This window comes from Suricata suricatta, chromosome 7 (genome assembly GCF_006229205.1).
Source record: "Suricata suricatta isolate VVHF042 chromosome 7, meerkat_22Aug2017_6uvM2_HiC, whole genome shotgun sequence".
In the NCBI taxonomy this organism is placed as follows: Eukaryota; Metazoa; Chordata; class Mammalia; order Carnivora; family Herpestidae; genus Suricata; species Suricata suricatta.
In genome coordinates this window covers 133,834,826-133,857,972 of record NC_043706.1, presented here as the reverse complement: position 1 = coordinate 133,857,972, position 23,147 = coordinate 133,834,826, and the positions used below count along the sequence as shown (strand labels likewise).

The following is a 23,147-nucleotide window of genomic DNA, read 5'->3' as shown; positions in this document are numbered from 1 at the left end:
ATTACTTTATTACTTTCTATATATACGATCATGAAGCATAAGCTTTTAGTTCTTCTGCTTTGTTTTTGGTGTGCAGATTTGTTTTAATTATGTGAGGCATAATTATAGAAAACAACTAATATTCTTCATTAATGGTAAATGCAGTCATTAAATACATAGTTTTTATGCAATAAGAACCTGTCCCAAAGAGAGTTATCTCCTTTTTTATTCATAACATGTTGAAGTTATTATGTTTTCCATGATTTACTATCTGGAACTCCTCAGATTAAGTTTTAGCAAATTTGGTAATTTAAAATAATCCATAAGTACATTAGTATTGGAGATACACAATTTTTTTTTTTTTTTTTTGCTAAACTACCATGACTAAATATACCAGACTAGATGATTCCCAAATTGAAAATGTTTAGCTTCTTACCAATATAAGCATTTCAGGTCTGTATTTTTGAAATGTTATTTGTATAAATCTACCTGATTTATCAGTGAAAGAATTTTTTGCAAGTTTCTTGCCCTTATAAGTTTTGGGAACCTCAAATCTCAGGCTGGGAGGGGAATTTTAAAGTTTTATAGCTGCTTGTTCACTTATTTATTCACTTTCCAACATACGTGAAGTAGCTACTGTGCACTTAGTAGCTGCAGGGGACCTTAAGCTAGGTGAGAAGCTGGTGCTGCCCTGGAGGTGTCCCCGGGAGAAGCAGCCGCCCTGTGCACAGCTGCCTGTAGTGTCGTCATGCTGTCCACAAGCCTGTGCAAGGCCCCGCGCTTACCCGGAGCCAGGAGGGCTCTACACACTGGGTGCCTTGGTCCAGGGTCTCTTCTCTGACTTCGTGATCTTTCCTTCGTCCTTCTTATCAGTGGCCAGAATTAGGCAAGGAGAGGGCCGGGAGAGAAAACCAGCAGGACCAAGGGGTGCTCAGGGCAGAAGTTCCCTGCCGTGGAGCCAAGATGAGACCTGATGTGAAATAGGGTCACCTTTTCCTTATCTACCTTCGCAGGGATGTTAGTTCTTAGTGACACGTGTATTCACTCCTGCGTTTTCAGCTTAAGCTTCAGGGACTGGATCTGGGTGGTTGTTTTTTAAACCATGCCTTTAAAGAATCAAGTTTCATGTTGGGTGCAGGGGTGTGTACGTGTGTGTGTGTGTGTGTGTGTGTGTGTGTGTGTGTGTGTCTGTCTGTCTGTCTGTCTGTCTCTAGGGGGAGAGAGAGAGCGAGAGCGCATTTCACTGTTCTCTGAAGTATGAGCTCACTCTGGTGTGTGTGTGTGTGTGTGTGTGTGTGTGTGTCTGTGTGTGTGTGTCTGTGTGTCTGTCTGTCTGTCTGTCTGTGGGGAGAGAGAGAGAGAGCGAGAGCGCATTTCACTGTTCTCCGAAGTATGAGCTCACTCTGTTGACCTTCCTGTAAACTAGATGCTCTCCGATGCAGCCCCTGGAAAACTGAGAATTGTCCACGGAGATGTGTTGACCTATAAGGTAGAAAGGGCTTTTCCAGAAAGTCTTAAAAGACGGTGGGAAGATGGTAAGTGATTTGGATTGATTTTCTTATTTTCTTTTATAATTACTTATAGTACAAATATTTATGCTTTTATGTATTAAAAATATTATACATTTATATTAAATATTATCAAAACAGAATTAAATATGTAGTGTACATTATAATTTTTCTGCTTTTCTACTCTTTTCCAAAATGATAAACCTAATTACTTTTTCTTCTATTTTGTCTCATACTTTTCAAACCTTTAGGGTTCTCTTCAAATAAACTTGCTATTTTTATGATACCATGTAATGATGAGATAAACTCTGAGGTGTTACTTTTTCCAAGTGGTGAAAAAAGAAATGTTTAGTACACCAGGCCGCACCCAGTTACCACGGTCCCACATTCCATACCAGCCAGGGCAGTCTTCATTTTAGACAGTTTACGGGTACCTGCTCTGAGCCAACTTGTTTGAATATTACATCGATAAAGGGGGTGTGTCACTTGCCCATAAAGCCCTTTGGAACGTGTGCTGCTGGCGCCCCTTCACGTAACGGCTTCCGTGTGTGTGCGTGTGCGTGTGGCCTCGGCACTGCCTGGCTCCCCTGCCGGCATGGTCTCTTCTCGGCACCCTGCTTCAGGTTTCCAGTCCTGCCCCAGTCCCGCCGCCGGAGTCAGAGTGACGTCCTGATTTCCTCTTTCAAACCTTATCTGACCGGGTTCTCGGGCATTCATTTGACTGTTACCTCCTCTTCTTCTGGACGTTTTCTCTGCTCCTGTCTTCCCTGATACCAGCTCCTTCCATTTTTTCCTTTTAACTGTGTGGCATCTCCAGCTATTCCTTGCTGGTGGTTATTTTTCCAGCTGCCTTTTAGATGTCGATCCTGAGACTTTCCTTCCAGGCACATGCTCTTGTGCTCGGATTTGCCCGAATTACTCTGCTCCTGTGGTTCCCCCCTCCCCCTTCGCTGCAGACACGTAACACCCCTGTATGCGGCCCGTGGCCCCTTCCTGGGCATCTGATCCTCTGGCAGCTTCACCTGGGTGCCGCCTAACGTCCACATCACAGTACCTTTTCCCTCAGACCAAATCTTTCTCGTATTTCTCCTAAGCCAGAAAACCTGATGACTTTGAACTCTGATTACAGTAAAATGTTTTTCTTAATAATTCAAAGCTGATGATGAGAAAACATTGCTTTTGAAGAATAAATGGACTGAAAAATATTTAGTCATGTCTTTTCATATATTTTTGTTTGATACTGTCCGTATCCAAGTTGATTTTACTTTTTTTTTTTCAAGTTGATTTTACTCTTAACTAAAATAATATTCAGAATACTTTGATGAAATCCTTACAAGTTGTTTTTTTCTCCTGCTAACCAGATCCTCCAAATGTACATATTATTGGAAATCTGCCCTTTAATGTATCGACTCCACTGATTATCAAGTGGCTTGAAAATGTTTCTTGTAGAGATGGACCTTTCGTTTATGGCAGAACCCAAATGACATTGACTTTTCAAAAGGAAGTGGCAGAGGTAAGTTCTAGCCTTTTTTTCTTTTTTTTTGGCTCTTTTATCACATGATCAAATCCCAAAACAAATAATAGTGCATTTTTGTCACAGACTATGTTTTCTGAGTTAATACTCCATTACACACACAGACCAAGAATAGCTCACCCAAAAGTTAAGCACGTGAGGATGCTCACAGGTGTTCTCGCCGTGAGGGCTCCGTGGAGGACACGAGTGCCATGTCGTACTCAGGGGGACACAGTGAGGCCATGGAACAGTGAGAGACGAGATCTGTGGGATACTGCTGACGCAGCAACACGTACGGATGGGCTTGTGATCGGTTAAAATTGACATACTAAACTTCATGAGATGGTAGTTAAAGAATGCAGTGATCAGTTTGGAGAAAGGGAAGGGGGTTGGTGTTATGCAGCACGTAGACTTTCACTTAATCCCCTACTTCCGCTGGGCCTGCTGCGCCTGCATCCCGATGGCAGGAGTGTCCCCGTCCCCAGGTCACTCTCTAGAAAATTATCCTACAGGGTAATAAGCAAGGGTTTAATGAAGTCTAGTGTTGAAGGTTTGATGAGGCGATCTGCAGACTAGAAGTGATTTTTTTTTAAAAAATTATTAATGGCACCTGGGTGGCTCAGTCAGTTAAGCATCCGACTTCAACTCCGGTCATGATCTCATGGTTTATGAGTTCTAGCCCTGCATCAGGCTTTGTGCTGACAGCTCAGAGCCTGGAGCCTGCTTCAGATTTTGTGTCTCCCTCTCTACCCCTCCCCCACTCATACTCTTTCTCTCAAAAATATATTTAAAAATTTTTTTAATTATTATGACCTACAAATACAGAAGAATATATGATATATTTGTATGGCTTAATAAAAAGAACACCTGAATCCCCACCACTCAACTCAGTAGTTAATTTCCCAACATCTTTGACACCCTCTTGTATGCCTCATTCTGATTGTATCTCCTATTCTCGACCTGCTACCAAAGTAATCAGTACTATGAATTTGGAACTTAATATTCCCTGTTCATCACATAGATTCTTACCTGTATAATTCATATACTTTATCATTTTTGAACTTGTGCAAATGAATTCACGCAGTATGTACTCTTTTTATCCTGATTGACTTAGGCTGCTCATAGCTGTAGTTTATTTGTATAGTTATATACTCCCACTCTTTGACCAAGCCATAATTTAGTCTGTCCATTCTCCGGTTTCGGAATCCTCTTCCAGTGTTGGCTACAAACCAAGCTGCCCTGGAGATTCTCCTGTTGACGTCGGCTGGAGCACATAAGCAAGCTTTCCCTCGAGAAAATAGCCAGACGGGGCAGTGCTGGGTCTTAAGTTCTGCCGGCCTTCTGTTTGGCTAGATTATGCTAATTTGCTTTCTGACGTCATCCTGCCTGTGTATAGTCCCACCACCTGTGTGTGTGAGTTCATTTTGCTTCATATCCATGCCAGTCCTTGGTATTGCCAGGCTTGTACATTTTCGTTAATCAGAGCTGAATGGTGTGTTTTGGTGGTTTTGTTTGGTCTTTTGCTGAACTGTTCATCAAGTGGAGCACTGGCGTCACCTGGGTGGCTCCGGCGGTTAAGTGTCCAGCTCTTGATATCGGCTCAGGTCATGACCTCGTGGTCGAGACTGAGCCATGTGCTCAGCGCAGAGCCTGCTTGGGGTTCTCTCTCTCCCTCTCCCTGCCCCTCCCTCATGCACACGCTCACGCTCTCTCTCTCTCAGGTCGAATAAACCTTTTTTAAACTGAACACTATTTTGCACATTTATTGACCTTTGGGATAGCCTCGTTTTTGCCCTTTGCTTTCCCTTTGCTCATTTTTCTGTTGGATTGCTTGTCTTTCTCTCATAGATTTGGAGGAGTTCTAACATTTTCTTTGTACTAGTCTTTTATTAAGTGCATTGCGAATTTTTTTTCCACTCTTTGGCAGGATATTGTCTTTTATAGTATCTTTAAAAAGAGCAGATGTTTTTAATTGTATATTTATGGTTAGTGCTTTTTGTATCTTATTGAAGAACTCTTTATATCTTGATATTATGAAGAATTCTGTGTTATCTTCTAGAAGCTTTTATTGTTTACTTTTCACATTTACATCTGTAATCCACTTCAGATTGATTTGTGTGTATGGTTGAAATAGAAGCCAGTGTTACTGTTTATAATATATGACCCCCTAGCACCAGTTATGGAAAAGTCTTTTTCACTAACCTCTACCAGTACCTCTGACATAATGACAAAGCCTATGTAAGCACTGGTCTGATTAGAGACACCAAGAAGAGAGATTGTGTGAAATCTCGGAAACAGAGGCCCAGGTCAGAAGACAGAGGAGGGACTCTTGAGAAGAACATTCAGTTCACATCAGAGCAGCACAAGGAATTTGATAAAACACCTGTCATGTTTGCATATATTTGAAAGAATAGGTAAGTTGGGAAGAGTGTGGGATTGAATTAGTGATAAACAGAAAATCAAATACAGTAGGTATTGAAGAAAGCAAAGTATGTCACTATTAGACAAGCAGAAGTATTATTAGAAATATAGAATTACTTACTTGGAAACTGCAGGAAAAAAGAGGGACCTGTATAAAAAAAAATCACAAAACTTTACTGAGAGTCCCAAAAGATCACTGAGCTAAATCAAGAGAAATTATAACCCTAAAAGAAAAAAATGAGTATTATAAAGATGCTTTATTTTTCTTAATTTGTTTTTTCAATAACATCTTGAAATGTAGTGCAGGTCCAGGGACCATCTTGAGTGGACCTGCAAGAATGGACAAGAAGAGTGGTGAGAGGAGACTTGCCTGTCAGGTGTTAACATGCGTTGTAAACTCTCATAACCGAAGCACCGTGGTGGCTGCACCAGAAGGCCAGCACGTCCACACTGCCGACTTCTCCAGAGCCTGGAGCTCTGGAGACCCAGGGGCGCCTGGGCGGCTCGGTCGGTTGAGTGTCTCATTTTCACTCAGGTCATGATCTCGCTGTCCGTGGGTTTGAGCCCTGCATCGGGCTCTGTGCTGACAGCTCAGAGCCTGGAGCCTGCTTCCTATGTCTCCCTCACTTTCTCCCCCTCCCCTGCTCATGTCTCTCTGTCTCTGTCTTGCTCTCTCAAAAATAAACAAACAGTAAGAAAATGTTTTAAAAAGCCAAAATCAGACAACTTCATATTTGATAACAATCGTATCCTATATCAGCAAAAGGAAAAAAAGGATTATCTATTTGTTAACTTCCATGAAACAATTTAATAATTCACCACACATAATAAAAAATAAAAATGACCACATGAAAAAATTCCAGTTCCTAGAGCCCAGCGGCCACAGTTTGGGGCGCCAGCTACACTGCTGCCATGGTCCCCGCGGCCCTTTAGAAAGCCCCTGCCTCGAGGCACGAGCAGTTCTGAGGGCTCTGGAGAAGTCGGCAGTGTGGACGTGCTGACCAAGGTGCGGGCCCCTTCTATGGAGAACCAGAGAAACCTGCTAGAGCTTTGGGCTTCTAAAGCGTCGCTTAGGAGCTGCTACCCCAGAAACTTAAGAAATCGAGCTGCTTCACCTAGAATTGACAGAAATCAATGAAGCCATTGCAGAGGAGAATAAACTGGAAACAAAGCTTGCGCAGTACGAACCACCTGAGGAGGAGAAGCGTGCTGAATAGGATTCTTCTCGGTTGAAAAGACTGAACAAATGTTTGTAAGCCTTGAACAGTTTGTATAGTGTACAGTATTGTTCAGAGCAGCTGCTGGAGAACTCTCGATCTGTTGGATTCACTTGTTTCACACTTTAACTGTTATAAACACATATACCTAGAAGCACCAATAAGAAATCCTAAAAAAAAAAAGTTCAAGTCTGTATCTTCAAAATCAGTACTCTTGTGCAGTGGCCAATCTTTTGCTAATTTTACTCAATTTTCATTTTGGGTATTGTAGTTTTACCTCTAGAAGTTCCATTTGGGTCTTATGTTTTCCCTTATTATGTTCATGCTTTCCTTGGCATCTTTGCATCTGTATAATATTTGTAATAGCTGCTTTAAGACCTGGGCTTATTAATTTTACATCTGCCATTTCTGTGCCATTTAACCATTTGCTTCCCCCCTCCCCCTGCTATGGTCCTGTTTTTCTGCTTCTTTGCAAGCCTAGTAATTTTGGACAAGATACTAGGTATTGTGAGGTTTTGTTTTGCTTGGTTTCCCCTTGTTGAGGGCTGGATTTTGTTGCATTGGCCTGAGCGGCGGGTTTTGTTCTGGCACATAGATGAGTCACGTGCAGATCGGGTTGAAGCTTGCGTTTACGCGTTCTTGTGACAAATGTATAGCAGCCTTTAATCTGAGGCTAATGAAAGTCCCCCTACTAAGTCACGACCTTCCTGAGGAATCCACCCAGTACCCTATGTATCCCAAGGGCTCTTTCCTTGGCTGTTGGGTACAAACTATTCCTAGCCTGTGTGACCTCCATTTTGTCCCACTTTCTGATGCTACTTTCTCTAGCCTCCCAAACTCATGCACTTGGAGATCAAAGCTCCCTCAAAGACTTGAAGGGATCCCTTTACATATCTCAGGGGCTCCCTCCCCTTCCTCTCTCCCATTCCCTCTGTCTCTCTCTCTCTGTGTCTCTGGCTCTCTGTTTCCATATCCAATAGTCTGCCTCACAAATGCTGGCTGCCTTGGCCTCCCAGAGCTCCGGCCTCCATCTCCTCTCATCAGGCAGCCTCCGGCTGCGCTTCTCCTCCTGCTGGGGCTGCCGCCTGAGTGCGGCCCGGGGGCCGTGAGCTGCGGGCCGTAAGGATCCCGTCTCCCCTTTCTCATGTGTCCGAGCTCAGAGTCCCGTAATGCTGCTGTTGAGTTTATGAAAACTGTCCTTCCATATATTACTCAGTTTCGTGGTTGTTTTTTTCTAGAAAACTTTTTAATATCAGAATTCCCTGCAGAATTATATACATATGAATTATATATATACAGACACATATATAAAATGTAGTCACGTTCAGTTCTAGAGATGCCTCCCTCTGCATCTATGATGTGTAAGAATGCTGTTTCCAGATCTCTCCCTCTCTCTTTTCCCAGGTTCCACTTGAGGGGAGTGCTTCTCTGTGGAGACGATTTTGCCCCCAGCCCCCATTCAGAGGCATGGGCAGTACCTGAAGACGGTCTTTTCTGTAGTGTGGGATTTGGTGGGATTTAGACATTTACACTGCTGGGCCACCCCTTCCTCTGTCTAGTTCCACAAAGTATTTTAATGCATACTTCATGAAAGCTGTATGAAAGCGGAGATGACTTGGGAGATTCAGAAGAAATTTCTGTCATTTAACTCACTAGGCAATTTATTGAGTTTACAGTTGTTAATTTTTAATTATATGAATATTTTTCACTTTGCTTTTTATTTGCCTATGTGGTACTGATAATAATGATAATATCAGCTATTACTTACGGAAGGTCTGCTAGATGCCACTTTACATATATTTTCTTAGTTAAGCCTCAAAGCAACCTAATGAAGTAGGTATTTTTTAATTGACGTGGACACACAGTGTTCTCTCCGTTTCAGGTGTACAACACACTGATTCAACAACCGCATCCGCTGTGCTGTGTTCGCCCCGAGTGCAGCTCCCCTCTGTCGGCACACAAGCTGTCACAGTGCCACGGACTCTGGTCCCTGTGCTGTCCCTTTCACCCTTGTGACTCACTAGCTTTTGATAGAAATACCGAAGCTCGGAGACTGTAATGAGCTTGTTCCAGGCCACAGAGCTACCCCGCAGCCCAGCTGGGCTTGGCCAGGCTAGTCCTGCTCCCAAAACTTGATCTTCTAGTCACAGCAAAATGATACTCATGTGGGCACAGATTTATTATCCTGACATGTATAAGTTATGGGGAAAGTTAAACTCTGAGCAAGCAGAATACTGGGTACGTGGAAACTCAATTAAATACCTAGAAACAAGCAAGGAGAAGCAGCTAACAAAACACTAGAAATCTTCACAGAACTATTCACAATTAAGGAGTTTAAAACAACAGTATTGGGGAGTTTTTGCTGGAAGTTTTTCATTTAATTTAAGGGACTTTTATTTAATTATTGGCCTGTCAGAATTTTAAAATCACAATTTATAACCATTTCCTTCCTCTCTCCTCCATCACTGATTACTCCCTCTTTACAGGATTACTGCTAGCAAAAAGAAAACCTGCTCTAATGTCTTCTGTTTAAAAAAAAAACAAACCAGGAATGTGGGTGGCATCTGACTCCTAAGCGTCCAACTCTTGATTTCAGCTCAGGTCATGATCTTGTGGTTTGTGGGTTTGAGCCCCACATCAGGCTCTGCACTTCAGAAAATCCCTCCCTCCATCTCTCTGCCTCTCCTCTTTCACATATACTCTCTCTTTAAAAAACAATGAACTTAAAAAAATAAAAATAAAAATAAATGAACTTTAAAAAACAAAACAACCTCTCTTGCCCCCACCTCATGCCTTCTAGCTACCGTCGAGGTGGCTATGAGGTCGCTCTGTAACAACCTATGAACTTGGTAGTCTGTTTAACTGGATGGTTGCTTAAGTTCGAACCCATTCTGAAAGCATTACACGTTTTTCCTTCCTGCCCATGTTTCGTATTTGGTGTCCTGCTGCATATCTTTCTATTTGTGTATTCCTACTCATCCTAGGTATAGTTGATTTGACTACTTCTGTCTTAAACTTTACACTAGCTTTTATAAGGGGTTGGTTGATTACCTTTAATGTATGATACTGTTACCAGTAAAATGTTTCCTTTTGTTTTTTTCATCTAGTTATGGCATTTTCTTTTTTGCTTAAAAGAAATCCCTTAAACATTTCTTGCAAGGCTGGTTTAGTGGTGATGAACTCCTTTTACTTTGGGAAAGTCTTTCTCTCACCTTTAATTCTGGACGATAATATTTCCTGCTGGGTAGAGTGTTCTTGGTTGTGGGGTTGTTGTTGTTTCCTTTCAGCACCTTGAATAGATCCTGCCTCTGGCCTTCACACATCACCTCTTACAGATCTATAACCGGCTGCTTTTCTCTTGCTTCTTTTAAGACTCATTCTTTGTCTTTAACTTTTGAGATTTTAATGATTATCTGTCTCCATATGGGCCTCTTTGGTTTCATCTTGTTTAGGGGTGTCTGTGCTTCCTGGACCTAGATATCTGTTTTGTTTTGTTTTTTTCCTTGTTAGGTAGCTTTTCAGTTATTTCCTAAAATTAAGTTTTCTGATCCTTTCTTCTTTTTGTGGGGCTCCTTATAATATGAACAGTAGTGGCCTGGTGTTGTCCCAGAGGTCCCTTAACCTATCCTGATTTTTTTCAGCCTTTTTTTTCTTTTCGCTCTTTAACTTGAATGATTTCTACTGCCCTGTTCTCCAGATCACTGATCTGTTATTTTGCATCCTCTGATCTGCTGTTCACTCCCTCTCCTGTGTTTTCCCTTTCAGTTATTGTATTCTCTGGCTCTGATTGGCTCTTTTTAATGTTTTCTATCTTTTTATTCAAATCCTTGTGAGCTCATCCACTCCCCCAAGTTTGGTGAACAACTTTATCACCATCACTTTGAACTCTTTATTTAGGTAGATTGCCTATCTCTCTTTCATTTAATTCTTTTTCAGGCTTTGTTCTGTTTTGTTTGGAACCTCCTCTGCTGTCATTTTGTCTAACTCTGTATTTGTTTCTACATATTAGGTGGGTCAGCTGATATTCCTGGTTTGGGAGGTAGTGGCCTCATGTGGAAGGTGTGTGTCAGGGATGTCCCGTGTTGGCTGTGTGCACCCCTCTGTTGGGACTCGGCTATGACTGCAGGTATAGTGGTGGACAGAGATGTCCCTTCCCCTCTTCCCCAGCAGGAGTTGATTTTGGGGGCAATGGTCTCCATGAGGCTGACAGGTTTGCAGAGTAGGAGTCAAGGGGTGCCTGCCAGGAAGGCGGATTCAGCGAGGCAAGTCTGCAGGGGAGCACCGGGCAGGGCACGCGGTGCTAGAAAGGTATATGGAGAGTGCAGACTAGTGCCCGTCGGCATCAGACGTGTAGGCTCACGGGGTAAGAAGAGTAGTGCCACCAGCATTTCCATTCTTGGGTAAAGTTCATGCACCCCACCACCCGTTTGGCTTGCTCCCTAAAATTATCAGTTTTCTTCAGGTATGGCCCAGACACATTTCAAGCTGCTGTCTGTGGGAGGAGTCTCGTAGCAAGTGAAATTACGTGTGGTCCCTGTAAGTGTGGAGTCTCAGTTTTTCTAGCCCTCCAAGCCTCCCAGAGTTAAGCCCAGCTGATTTTCAGAAACGGAAGTTAGGGGAGCTTAACTTCTGGTGCAGATCCCCAGGGTGTGGGGTGCCTGGTGTGGGGCCGGACCCCCTCACTTCTCAGGGAGGACATTTGCACCTGTGATACATCCTCCCTCGCTCGTGGGTTTGGTTTCTGACCTGACCATGTCTTTGCCCCTCTTTCCCTTTTTGATGTGGTTTTGTCTTGATAGCCACCAATCTCCAGAGCTGCCCTGCGAGTCTTCAGGTCGTTCTCAGGGAGAGTGCTCCCTGTGAGGCTGCAGCCGTGGTGTGTGCAGGGGAAGAAGTGAGCTCAGGACCCCCCCCCCCCCCCCCCCGACTTTGCCATGTTCTTACCTTCCGTCTGTCTGGAGATACTTTTGGTTGTCACAACTGGGAGCTGCCTTTGGCATCTAGCAGATAGAGGGCAGGGATGCTGGTAAACATCCTCCAGTGCACAAGACAGCCCCCGACAACAGAGAACTGCTCCACATTTACCCGCCCAAAATGTCAGCAATGCCAAGGGTAGGAAGCTTTGCTTTAGAGTATTTCACCGTAAAATCTTTTTCTCAGCCATCCTAGAATTTTCCATCACAAAAATGTAGGACCCGTCTGTGTTTGTTGGGAACTCTAAGGCGTCACTACTTTCCTAGGCTCATGTCATTTCCTGCTTATGATTCTGTTAACTGTCTTCTGTGTGTTTGACTTGAGCATATATTAATAGTTTTCTTGTTTTCTCAGCCTTTTGGTTTGTCCTTGGACTTTTATTTTCTCAGATGACATGATTATTATGGTATTTCTGTTCTTGAATAACACAATAGAGTTGCAAAACACTATGTTCTCGAATTCTTTTGGGGGAAAATGCAAAGGAACAGAGGCTTAAGAGGTGGAGTAATATTTTTAGTGACTCAGAATGTCAGTTGTGATTATTAATAATAGTGTTGCTTTAACTTCGCCATATGCAATTATTTTTCTTTAACCAAAAAGTGTTGATTTTAGTTAAATTTTAGTATGAGTATTGAGAAGAGTTTATATTGAGTCTGTAATTTATGGAATGCGCTAGAAGCATGGACCAGAACACTGGTCCTCTGACTACTCGTCACGTTTTGCAAGTGAAAGTTTCAACAGCAGAATATACGGCGAGTAGTATTTTCTTATATACCCTCTGTTTTTTCTTGACACTGTCATATTTGTAATTTTATATTCCACACATAGCACTTGTAGGCATTCGCTTTGCTTGGTTTTGTGAGTTACAGAGCAGAAGTACTGAGCACAGTCCTCTTTGCTTCTCCCTGGGTCTGCAGGGTCTAAAGATAGGAATTCAGCTCACACACATTAAAGAACATACAGACGGTGTAAAGTTCCAGCTCATAAAGTAGAAACCGACTGTGTAGCAGTAAATGAGACCTTAACAAATCTCCTCTAACCTCACTTTATAGATGATGAGACTGAAGCTTAAAGTAGTTTAATGTCTTGCAGAAGGTCATGGAGCTAGTTACAGGGAAAGCTGAACTTGAACACAGGTCGTGTGTTTTCTGCTGCAGTCATGATGTTCAAGTTGTCCGTGTGACTGGACCTGTGGTCTTTCCTTTCTGGGTCCAGAATTAGCTTCTTGATCTCTCCCATCTTCAGGGGTCCCTGGCTGCTTAATGGGCACATCCCTAGCAGGGCGGGAGGGAGTTACCTCGCCAGGAATGATGTTGTTTCAGTGTCCCTGATTTTTGGCTGTGTAGCCTCCTAAGAATAAGCCTAATTTTTCTACTTAAAACTATTTTAGATGGATGAGGAAGAAAATAGCAATGCCCTTGTGGAGTCTTTGACCCCTGGTTTTTCTTACTCTCCCTCAGAATGCTTTTAAAATCTCCAGGGTTAGAGGTTTCCTTTTACTGAAAAATTAACTGGTTTGGTTTCTTGGCCTTTTGTTGTTAAAATCTCTATCTTGTAATGGAGTTTGAACTCCCAGAGCTTTACATATAACCTATCTATCACAGAAATATTAAGTCCTGTTTGGATGATTGATTGACCATTTAACTCTTGGGCTCATTTTTAATGAAACCTTTTGCAGAGCTTTCTGTTCTGTGGCTTGAATTTTTCCGCAGTGAATGCGGAAGTATGTGCTGCTTTCTTCTAAACTCAAGTGTACTATCCACACATTCTCTCCACAGCCTCGGTGTATTTGCTGCAAAATTTGGATGGGTCAAGTTGAGGGGTCAGGCTTTCCTGGCAGGAGTGGACGCCTAGCACTCTGAGTGAACTATACTCAACCATGCCTTTATGTCAAATTAGTTTACCCTCCCTGCCTTACTGGTTTGCTCTTTGGTTAAAGTGATTTTTAAAATTTCATTGAATTCATCAGTGTGAACAATGAAGTAAGATACTGGAAAACAATCCAGCATGAAATAATAATTTTCACATGAAGACTTTCTTTTTTTTTTTAGTGTTCTTTCATTTTGGGGAGAGAGAAAAAGAGAGGGGTTGAGAGAGTGGGAGATAGAGGAACCGAAGCAGGCTCTGCGCTGACCACAGAGAACCCAGTGTGGGGCTCGAACTCTAAACTGTGAGATCATGACCTGAGCTGAAGTCAGACGCTCAACTGCCTGAGCCACCCAGGTGCCCCTGGTTTATTTTTTTATTTTGTGATGTTAGATTTTAGTTTTATACAACTGCTTTGAATTGTCATACAGTGGACTTGAATTTTTTACTTTCATGGCAATGGTACAGTTAAGCTCCAAAAGAAATTTGTGAGGAATGAGAAATATTTTTGACCATTCGATCCATAAGTTCATTTATATGTGTGTTTCTGGAGTGGTTTTTTGTTTTTTTGTTTTTTTTTGTATTTGCTTGAGAACATCTACATTTCTTGGTTTCACAGTTTAGTAAGGAAGAACTCGCTTTGTCAGCTTATCACTTATCCCGAACTGGGCCCACAGGAAATTTTCTAAGCATCTCAGTTTAATTTTTTTTTAATGTTTATTTTTGAGACCAAGACAGAGCTTGAGTGGGGGAGGGGCAGAGAGAGAGAGAGGGAGACACAGAATCTGAAGCAGGCTCCAGGCCCCAGGCTCCCAGCACAGAGCTCAGTGCGGGCATTGAACCCACGAACTATGAGATCATGACCTGAGCCGAAGTCAGATGCTTAACCAGCTGAGCCACCCAGGCACCCCCACTCTGTTTTAAAACCTACTTAAGGCAAAGCTCTTACGAGCCAAATTATGTGGTTTCCATGCCCACAGCAGCTTTGAAGTAGCAAATAATAGGGCATTTTAGGGATCTGCCCATGACAGTGAAGCAAGAAGACAAAACCCAATGCAGTAAACACACTCGTTTGTTTAGTAGTGAGGCACGCTGCCAGCATATGCAGCTCCAGGATTAATCCAGCAGCCATTGGTGTTTGAGGTGCTGACCCTGTATCATTTAGAAGCGAATCAGAGTATCTAGTATCCAAGAACATAGATACATTTTTAAAAAATCAGTGTGCCTAAACTTTTAATCCTCCACTCTGTTTTGTCTAATCTTAATTAATATGTTGCCATATTTTTGTCTTTTTTTTAAGAAATAAAATATTACAGATATGCTTAGAACCCTCTTCTGTCCCCCTTTCTCTCCTATGAGTTGTACTCTCTTAAAATTGATATTCATCATGCCCATGGCATGTGCTTTGCAGATACACACGCATGGAACCATGAGGAGTAATGTTTTAAAGTTTTTGTGTAAATGGAGTAATACTCCACATATTTTCTGCCACTTCATTATTTTCTACTCTATTTTGGTAACCCATTGTTACTCATTTTAACTGTTACGTAGTATTCCATTGTCAAAATTACCATAGTTTACTTCCTCTTCCCTGTCGATGGGCCTTTTGTGTGTTTTCTCTGTTTCCGACGCTACGCACACATGATGTGTAGGAAACGTTCCTCCACGGTGTTTCCTTGTGGACGTGTATGAACTGTTCTCTAGGGCCTGTCCTGAAGGTGGCCTGAGGGGTCATGCACGTGTACTCCACGTCTGCTGTCCTGTAGGTTTTACCGAGCTGTAGCCCACAGTGTTTGTACCCGTCCTCCCGAGCAGGAGCTGGGGTTCTGGGGGCTCCGTACATTCACAGTTCTGGGTTCTGTGGTTGAAATTCTGTGCGTTTCATGGATAGGAAAGCTTATCTCATTACAGCTTAAGTGTGCGTGTTCCTCGTTTGTAATGAGGTTGAGCACAGTTCATGGTCAGGGTTCATTTGGGTGCTCTTAGCGTATTTCTTAGCCTACTTTCTATTGTTGATCTTTTGATTATCAACGTATAGGAGTTCTATGTTTTGAACAGAGAAGTTTCGAATACATTCTCTCCGTCTGTGACTTATGTTTATAAGGTTTTTATTATAGAGAAGTTTTAAATTTTAATAGAGCAAAAGATCAGTCTTCCACGGTTTTTGCTTTTGCATCTTTAAGAAATATTTCCCTAGCATGGAGTAATAAATACCTACTTATAAAAGTTTTAAAGTTTTGCTCCTTATTTATTGTTAACATGCTTGGAACTTACTTTGGATATAGTACAAGATGGGGAGTTACCCTTCTCTCCTGTAGGTCTACTCCTTGTGCCAATACCCCGTGTTGCGCGCTCCAACTTTCTCCCGCTAGTGGTTGCTGCTCTGGCACATAGCAAACATCCGCATGCTCGGGTCTGTCTCTAGGCTGTTGCTCCCTTGGTCTGTGCCTAGAGCAACGCCATAATTGGCCTTAATTTTGAGACCTGGGGGGGCATCTGCCAGGGACCCTCCCATGTTGTTGATGTTCTTCAGGATCCTCCTGCCAGTTCTTGGCCTTTTGCTTTTTCATATGTGATTTTATGAGATTTAATTTAAATTTCCTTAAAAAAAGACAACTTTGAGATTTTGATTGAAATTGCATTGCATTTATTAGTTAATTTAGATACCCCTGATTTTAAAACTGTTTAGGTTCTTAAAAGAATAAATTACTGGTTTTTGCAAAAATAAAATAAAAAAACAGTTCTCCAAGAGTTCTGAATATTCAAGGTTTTATTAGATTTTAAAAGATGTTTTTAATGTGTAGTTTTGAGAGTGAGAGAAGTGGAGCATGAGTGGGGGAGAGGCAGAGAGTGAGGGAGACAGAGAATCGAGGGAGATGCAGAGTCGGAAGCAGGCTCCAGGCTCTGAGCTGTCAGCACAGAGCCTGACGCGGGGCTTGGACTCCTAGACTGTGGGATGGTGACCTGAGCCGAAGTCAGCTGCTTAACCGGCTGAGCCACCCGGGTGCCCCTAAGTTTTATTAGATTTAAATAATGGTGGTTTGCAGATCTCCAGCCTCCAGCGATAGGGAAGTTTTCTTGCTGGATTTCTGAGTGCATTATATAGGATATAATTCACACTTGGGTTCACCTCTGCTGGTACTGGGGGAAATGTTCCCGGTGCTGCCTGTGTATCATGTGTCAGATAGCCTGTACTTTTAAATTTTATCTCAAAACTCCATCTAGTGTCCATAGATAATAGAATGTTGGCTCCATTCCATCTAATCAGACTGGATTAATGATTTGCTAAAAATTCCTCTTTGTCTTCCAGAGACTCACAGCCAGCACGGGAAGCAAACAGCGCAGTCGCCTTTCTGTCATGGCCCAGTACCTCTGCCACGTTCAGCACATCCTCACCATCCCCGGGCGGGCCTTTGTCCCTAAACCAGAGGTGAGTTTCCGTTTATTTGTAGGTCTTTGTTCATCTGAGGATGCCTCCTAGGAAGTTATCTCTAGGATCTGATCTCCACTTCTATGCAAACTGTGCTGTCTCTCTCTCTCTCCTGAATAAGAAAAATCGCAGCGCGTGAACAGTTGTCCTAATTTTTCTCCCTTTCACAGTGAGTAAATGTTTAGGTTTATCCGTGTTGCCCCAGTGGTGATGGTGTTATCACCTTGTACTCTTAAAAGTATTCCAGGATGGAAGATAAGTTATATGGTCACCTAATCCTTAGAAAAAGAAATCAGTATTTGTTTTGTGATTTCTGGATAGATTTCTAAATCAACTTAACCTCCAGCATTTTTTATCATGAATTTTTTCCCACCTTTTCTTTTTTGAAGTACAGTTAACTTATAGTGTTCTGTTTCAGTTGTACAACATATTGATCCAGCAATTTTCTGCATTACTCAGTGCTCACACCATAAGTGTACTCACCATCTGCCCTCCTACAATGTTATTATAGTATTATTGATTATATTCCCTCTACTTTTCATCTTCATCACTTATTTTTTTAAATGCTTATTGATTTGTTTTGAGAGAGTGAGAGAAAGCACCCGTGTGTGTGTGTGTGTGTGAGTGTGAGTGACTGAATGAGTGAGTGAGTGAGTGGGAGAGGGGCAGAGAGAGGGAAAGAGAGAATTCTAAGCAGGCTCCCCACTGTCAGCATAGAGTCTGACATGGGGCTCAATCCCACAAACTGTGAGATCACAACCTGAGCTAAAATCAAGAATGTGATGCTCAACCGACTGAGACATCCAGACACCCCATGAGTTATTAATTTTATGACTGGAAGTTGTATTTATTTTACCCATCTTCTCACACCCCTTCTCTCTGGCAACCACCAATTTATTCTCTGCAGTTAAGTCTGGTTTTAGGTTTGTTTGTTTCTTTGTGTCTTATTTGTTCATTTGTTTTTTTTTGTTTGTTTGTTTGTTTTTTTAGATTCCGTGTGTGATTCAAATTATAGTAGTCATCTTTCTCTGACATATTTCACTTATACACACTCTAGGTCCATCCATGTTATTACAAAAGGCAAGGTCTCATTCTTTTTTTATGGCTGAGTAATATTCTGTGTGTGTACACATATATACATGCATGCATATGTACCACATCTTCTTGATCCATTCATCCATAAATGGACACTTGGATTACTGCCATGTCTTGGTTGGTGTAAATAACAACTACTATCAATACAGGTGTATGTATCTTTTCAAGTTAGTGTTCTTATATTTTTCTTTTTTTGAGTAAATACTAGTCCTATTAACAGATCATGTGGTATTTCTATTTTTAAGTTTTTGAGACATGTCCAAACTTCTCCATGGTAGTTGCACCAATTTACATTTCTACCAGCAGTGCACGAGGGTTCCTTATTCTCCACAGTCTCACCAACATTTGCTAGTCCGTGTCTTTTTGATTCTAGACATTCTCATAGATATAAGGTGATGTCTGGTTGTGGTTTTATGTTGCATTTTCTTGATGAGGGATGTTGAGCTGTTGGCTATCTGTGTTGTCTTTGGAAAAATGTTGACTCAGGTCGTCTGTCCATTTTTTCAATTGAATTGTTTCTTTGGTGTTGAGTTGTGTAAGTTCTGTATATAACTTGGATACTAACCCTTTGTCAGATCTATCCTTTGCAAATACCTTCTCCCATTTAGTAGATTGCTTTTTGTTTTGTTGGTTTCCTTTGCTGTACAAAAGCTTCTTCTTCTGCTATAATCCTGATAGTTTATTTTTGCTTTTGTTTCCCTGGCCTCTGGAGTCATATGTAGAAAAATATTGCTATGGCTATGTCAGAGACAGTATTGCTTATGTTGTATTCTAGGAGTTTTATGGTTTTGGTTTCACATTTAGGTTTTTGGTCTATTTTAAGTTTATTTTTGTGTATGGTGTAATTCCAGTTGTTTTTATAGTTCTCTATTCCTTTCTTTTGCTTTCTTCCCTTGTGGTTTGATGGCTTTCTTTAGTGTTATGGTTGAATTTCTTTGTCTTTATTTTTTGTGTATCTATTACAGGTTTTTGATCTACGGTTACCACTGGCCTCATGTATAATATCTTAATGTGTACAGCAGTTGTTGTTGAGTTACAGTTGCTTAAGTTTGAACATATTCTAAAAGCAGTAAATTTTTACTCCTCCCATGTTTTGTGTATGTATCCTATTTTACATCTTTTTATTGTGTAAAATGTGAAATCCTTTGGCTGAGTTTTGCACATATAATTGATTTTACTACTTTTGTATTTTAACCTCCATACTGTCTTAATCTACTGCATTTATTAGAAGTTTGCTTTTACCTGTGAAGTTTTTTTTTTTTTCCTTTCATACCTTTCTTCTAGTTATGACCTTTTCTTTAACACTTCCTGTAAGTCTGTTTTAGGGGTGATGACATCAACAAACACTGAGTAGTAATTGTACTGGATAGCCTGATGGCAGGCTCTTTCCTTGTGGCACTTGGAGTGTATGATGCCAAAGCCTTATGGGATCTCCCTTGTGGGTAACTGTTTCTCTCTCATGCTACTTTTGAAATTCTCTCTTTATTATTACTTTCTTACACTTCAATTATTTTGTGCCTTGGTGTGAACATCCATGGGTGTATCTTGTTCGGGGTTTTCTGTGCTTTCTAGATCCAGATGTCTCTTTCCTTTTCTAGATTAGGGAAGGTTTCAGCTCTTATTTCTTCAAAGAGTTTTCTGCCTGTTTATATTTTCTCTTCCTAGGATCCCATTAATGCCATTGTTAATACACTTGATGGTGCCTCTGAGTTCCCTTAACATACCCTCATTTTTTATTCTTTTTTGTTTTGCTGTGCAGCTTGATTGCTTTCCAGCCCCCATCTTCCAGATCACTGACCCATTTTTCTGCCTCACACGACCTGCTCTTGGTTCCCTCTGGTGAGGTTTTTCTTCCACTTCTTGAGTTCTCCATCTCTGACTGGTTCTGTTTGACATTTTCTCTTTGTTGAAGTTCTTAGTTTAGCCTTTCTTTTCTCAAGTCGTGCACCTTTATGACCATTCCTTTTATTTTTTATCAGGCATTTTGTTTCTCTTCACTTCATTTACCTCTTTTGCTGTGATTTTTGTCCTGTCTTTCATTTGGGGCATATTCCTGGCTCTTCGTTTTTGTCTAACTTTGTTTCTGTGTATGAGGGAAGGCAGCTCCATCTCCTGGTCTTGAAAATAGTGGCCTTGCACAGAAGAGGTCATGTGGCACCCCTGTAGCCCAGTGCGCCCTGGTCCAGAAGCAGGTGCTCCAGGGTGTCCGCAGTATGAACTACGTGCACCATACTGTCGTGGCTGAGCCAGGTTTGTCCTTAGCCCAGGCAGCCACACTGACCCACTTTGGTGTGCGGTGGGCGCGCTGGACATGGCTTGGCCCTTGTGCTGTCACGGTGCCCATCTGAGCGCTGCGTGGGCCTCTAGGTGGATAAGGTCAGTGATCAGACCAGGGGTTTGCAGTCAGCCTCTGCCGCAGCTGCGGGCACACCGAATGGCAGGGTTTTGTCCCTGCATAGCCAGCTACAAGGGCTCAGCTCCCAGAACTGGACACAGTGCTGGGTGGGGGTGGCTTGCAGCGTGTGGCAGGGAGGAAACCACTTTGAAGGGATGCCTGCCAAGGCGGGCAGGTTAGATGGGGCCAGTCCCCAGGAGAGCTCGGGGGCAGCATAGCTGGACAGGTGCAGCCAGTGCTGGTCCCCCAAACGCCCAGCTATCTAGGCTGAAAGAGGGGAAGAGAAATGGGGTCTGCCAGCCCTTTTGTTCCCGGGGAGGTCTACTGCAGACCCTGCCCCTTGAGCACACGCTTTGAGATTAGGAAGTAAATCTCTGGCATGCATACCACAGGCATTTTTCAAGCTCCTGGTTTTGTGCTGTGTCTTGGGTGGAGCTATTTAATATGCTGGCTCTTTACGGGTGGGGACTCAGTTTCCTATGTCCTCTTGCTCTCCTGGAGTTGATCCCATTGATTTTTAAGGTACCCAGAGTTAAGCCCCACTGATTTTCAAAGCTCCCTAAATTAAGCCTCACTGGTCTTCAAAGCCAGATGTAATGGGTGCTTGTCTTCCCGCAGCCGGGTGCCCAGTGTCTGGTGTGATCTCCCTTCTCTCTGACCTCCTGTCATCCCTCTCCTTGTGGTCAGTGTCACTGGGGGTTTGGTTCCCAACCACACCTCTGTTCCTCCTTCCCTTTCCAGTGTAGCCTCTTCTCTGTGATAAGCTGCGAGATCCGCTCTGCAGTCGTCAGGTTGTATTTAGGGTTAATCGTGCGGATGTACCCGTTGGCTGGGGTGTCCCTGGATGAGGTGCGCCGAGGGTCCTCCTGCTCCGCCTTCCGGTCCTCCTCTTTCCACATTTTTTTTAAATTTTTTTTTAATTTTTTTAATGTTTTATTTATTTTTGAGACAGAGAGATTCAGAGCATGAGCGGGGAGGGGCAGAGAGAGAGGGAGACATAGAATCTGAAGCAGGCTCCAGGCTCTGAGCTAGCTGTCAGCACAGAGCCCGATGCGGGGCTCGAACCTACGAACGTGAGATCTGACCTGGGCCGAAGTTGGAGGCTTAACCAACTGAGCCACCCAGGCGCCCCTCTTTCCACATTTTTAAGAGAGCCTGTTTTGGCAGTGTTACTTGTGATTACTCATCTGTGGAAAATAGTTGGATATTAAACGAGACTGTTATTATTATATGCTAATTACAGAAACAAACTTTCTCTGCCAAAAATGAAAATTGATAAAGTGGTGTCTGTTTCAGCAAAACCACTACTGGATGAGTTACTACAGGGCATATATTTTAAAAGCTTATCTATTTCTTTGTCGGATGTGTACTGAGCAGCTCTCGCGTGAAAAGGCTTGGGCTAGGCGGAGTGGGGCTGGGGGTTTGGGGGGGATGCGTGAGAGGGACGGGCAAAATCAGACATGGAATCTGCCCTCAGGGAGTTTACAGCTGGTGAAGGACCAGTTTCTTCTCGCTTGCTGAAACTCGCAAGAATAAAGTCTTGTAAAATTTTATTTGACATCATTGAGGAAAGTAGACAGCATGAAAAAGATTGCATTACAAGGTTTTTTAGATTTAGATAGAGATTATATATTTAGCATGGGGCCCTGAGCCAGGAGTGTTAGCCCTACTTGGCCATCTTGAAGCGTGGTCTGAGAAGCCTCCACAGTCTCTGCGACCGCCGTCCATTTCCTCTGCCGTGTTGGCCACCACAGTTAGCTGAGCTTTGGGTTAGATGGCCGTAGGAAGCCGGTCCATCTTCCACTCGTGTAAGTCTTCAGCTTGTTCTAAGTCAGGCTCAGAAAACTCATTCCCAATACCATCTCCTTTGAGCATCTCAAGGTTTCAGACATTGTAAACCGTTTCTTCCAAAATAATAGTTCCGGTTAGACCCCGGGTGTAATCTAATGACTAGAGACCTCTTACAGGTCATCATCAGGTTTTACTTGTAGCTTGCTTTCTTCTCATAATGCACATCTGAGTGTATATAACATTTGAATAATATAAGACCCAAATATATCAGAACCAAAGATCTTTACTTTTAGGCTTTTATAGTTAGGGTTATTATCACAATCCAGAATCCGTAAGGTATTTAAATTTTACCAAGTATTTCTTAAGGTGGATTTTAGAATACTTTTAGTGGAAAGTTTCTTTTTATTTTAGTTATTTAGTGAGGGCATTTTTAGAAGTTGTTTCCAACCTTGTCTTTGATTTTGGGGTAAGATACACATGCAGTTAGTTAATGAAATGTTCTTTACTCCAGGATTAAAGACTCATGAAAATATTTATTATTTGGGAAACTAGCTGTGTTTTTGGTTCACTTTATTTTATTTTATTTTTAAATTTTTAAGAATTTATTATTGAGACAGAAACAGAGCATGAGTGGGGGTGGGGGGGTCACAGAGAGAGGGAGATACAGAATCCGAAGCAGGCTCCAGGCTCTGAGCTGTCAGCACAGAGCCTGATGTGAGGCTCAAACCCACGAACCGTGAGATCATGACTTGAGCTGAAGTCAGCTGCTTAACTGACTGAGCCACCCAGGCGCCCCTTTGGTTCACTTTATTGAGGGATGTTTGCTCTCTGGCCAATTACACATACTCATAGCGGTTTTCTTTAGATGCTTTTCATCGTGTTCTAGATATTACATGCAGGGAATTTCTTTGTAATCTAGGAAAGCAGTCATCAAAGAGGAGAGACACTATATCTGATA

The 23,147-nt window shown here is 42.3% G+C and overlaps 1 protein-coding gene and 1 pseudogene across 1 annotated transcript in view; both read left to right on the top strand.

The window, feature by feature from the left end:
- Positions 1–23,147, top strand: part of TFB1M (transcription factor B1, mitochondrial) — a 63,346-nt gene that overhangs the window by 14,905 nt on the left and 25,294 nt on the right. Inside the window, exons 3-5 of the mRNA XM_029944052.1 lie at positions 1,406–1,514; positions 2,849–3,000; positions 16,789–16,908. Coding sequence (XP_029799912.1) covers positions 1,406–1,514; positions 2,849–3,000; positions 16,789–16,908 — 381 coding nt within the window. The remainder of the gene's footprint in view (positions 1–1,405; positions 1,515–2,848; positions 3,001–16,788; positions 16,909–23,147) is intronic.
- Positions 5,760–6,715, top strand: LOC115296403 (annotated as a pseudogene).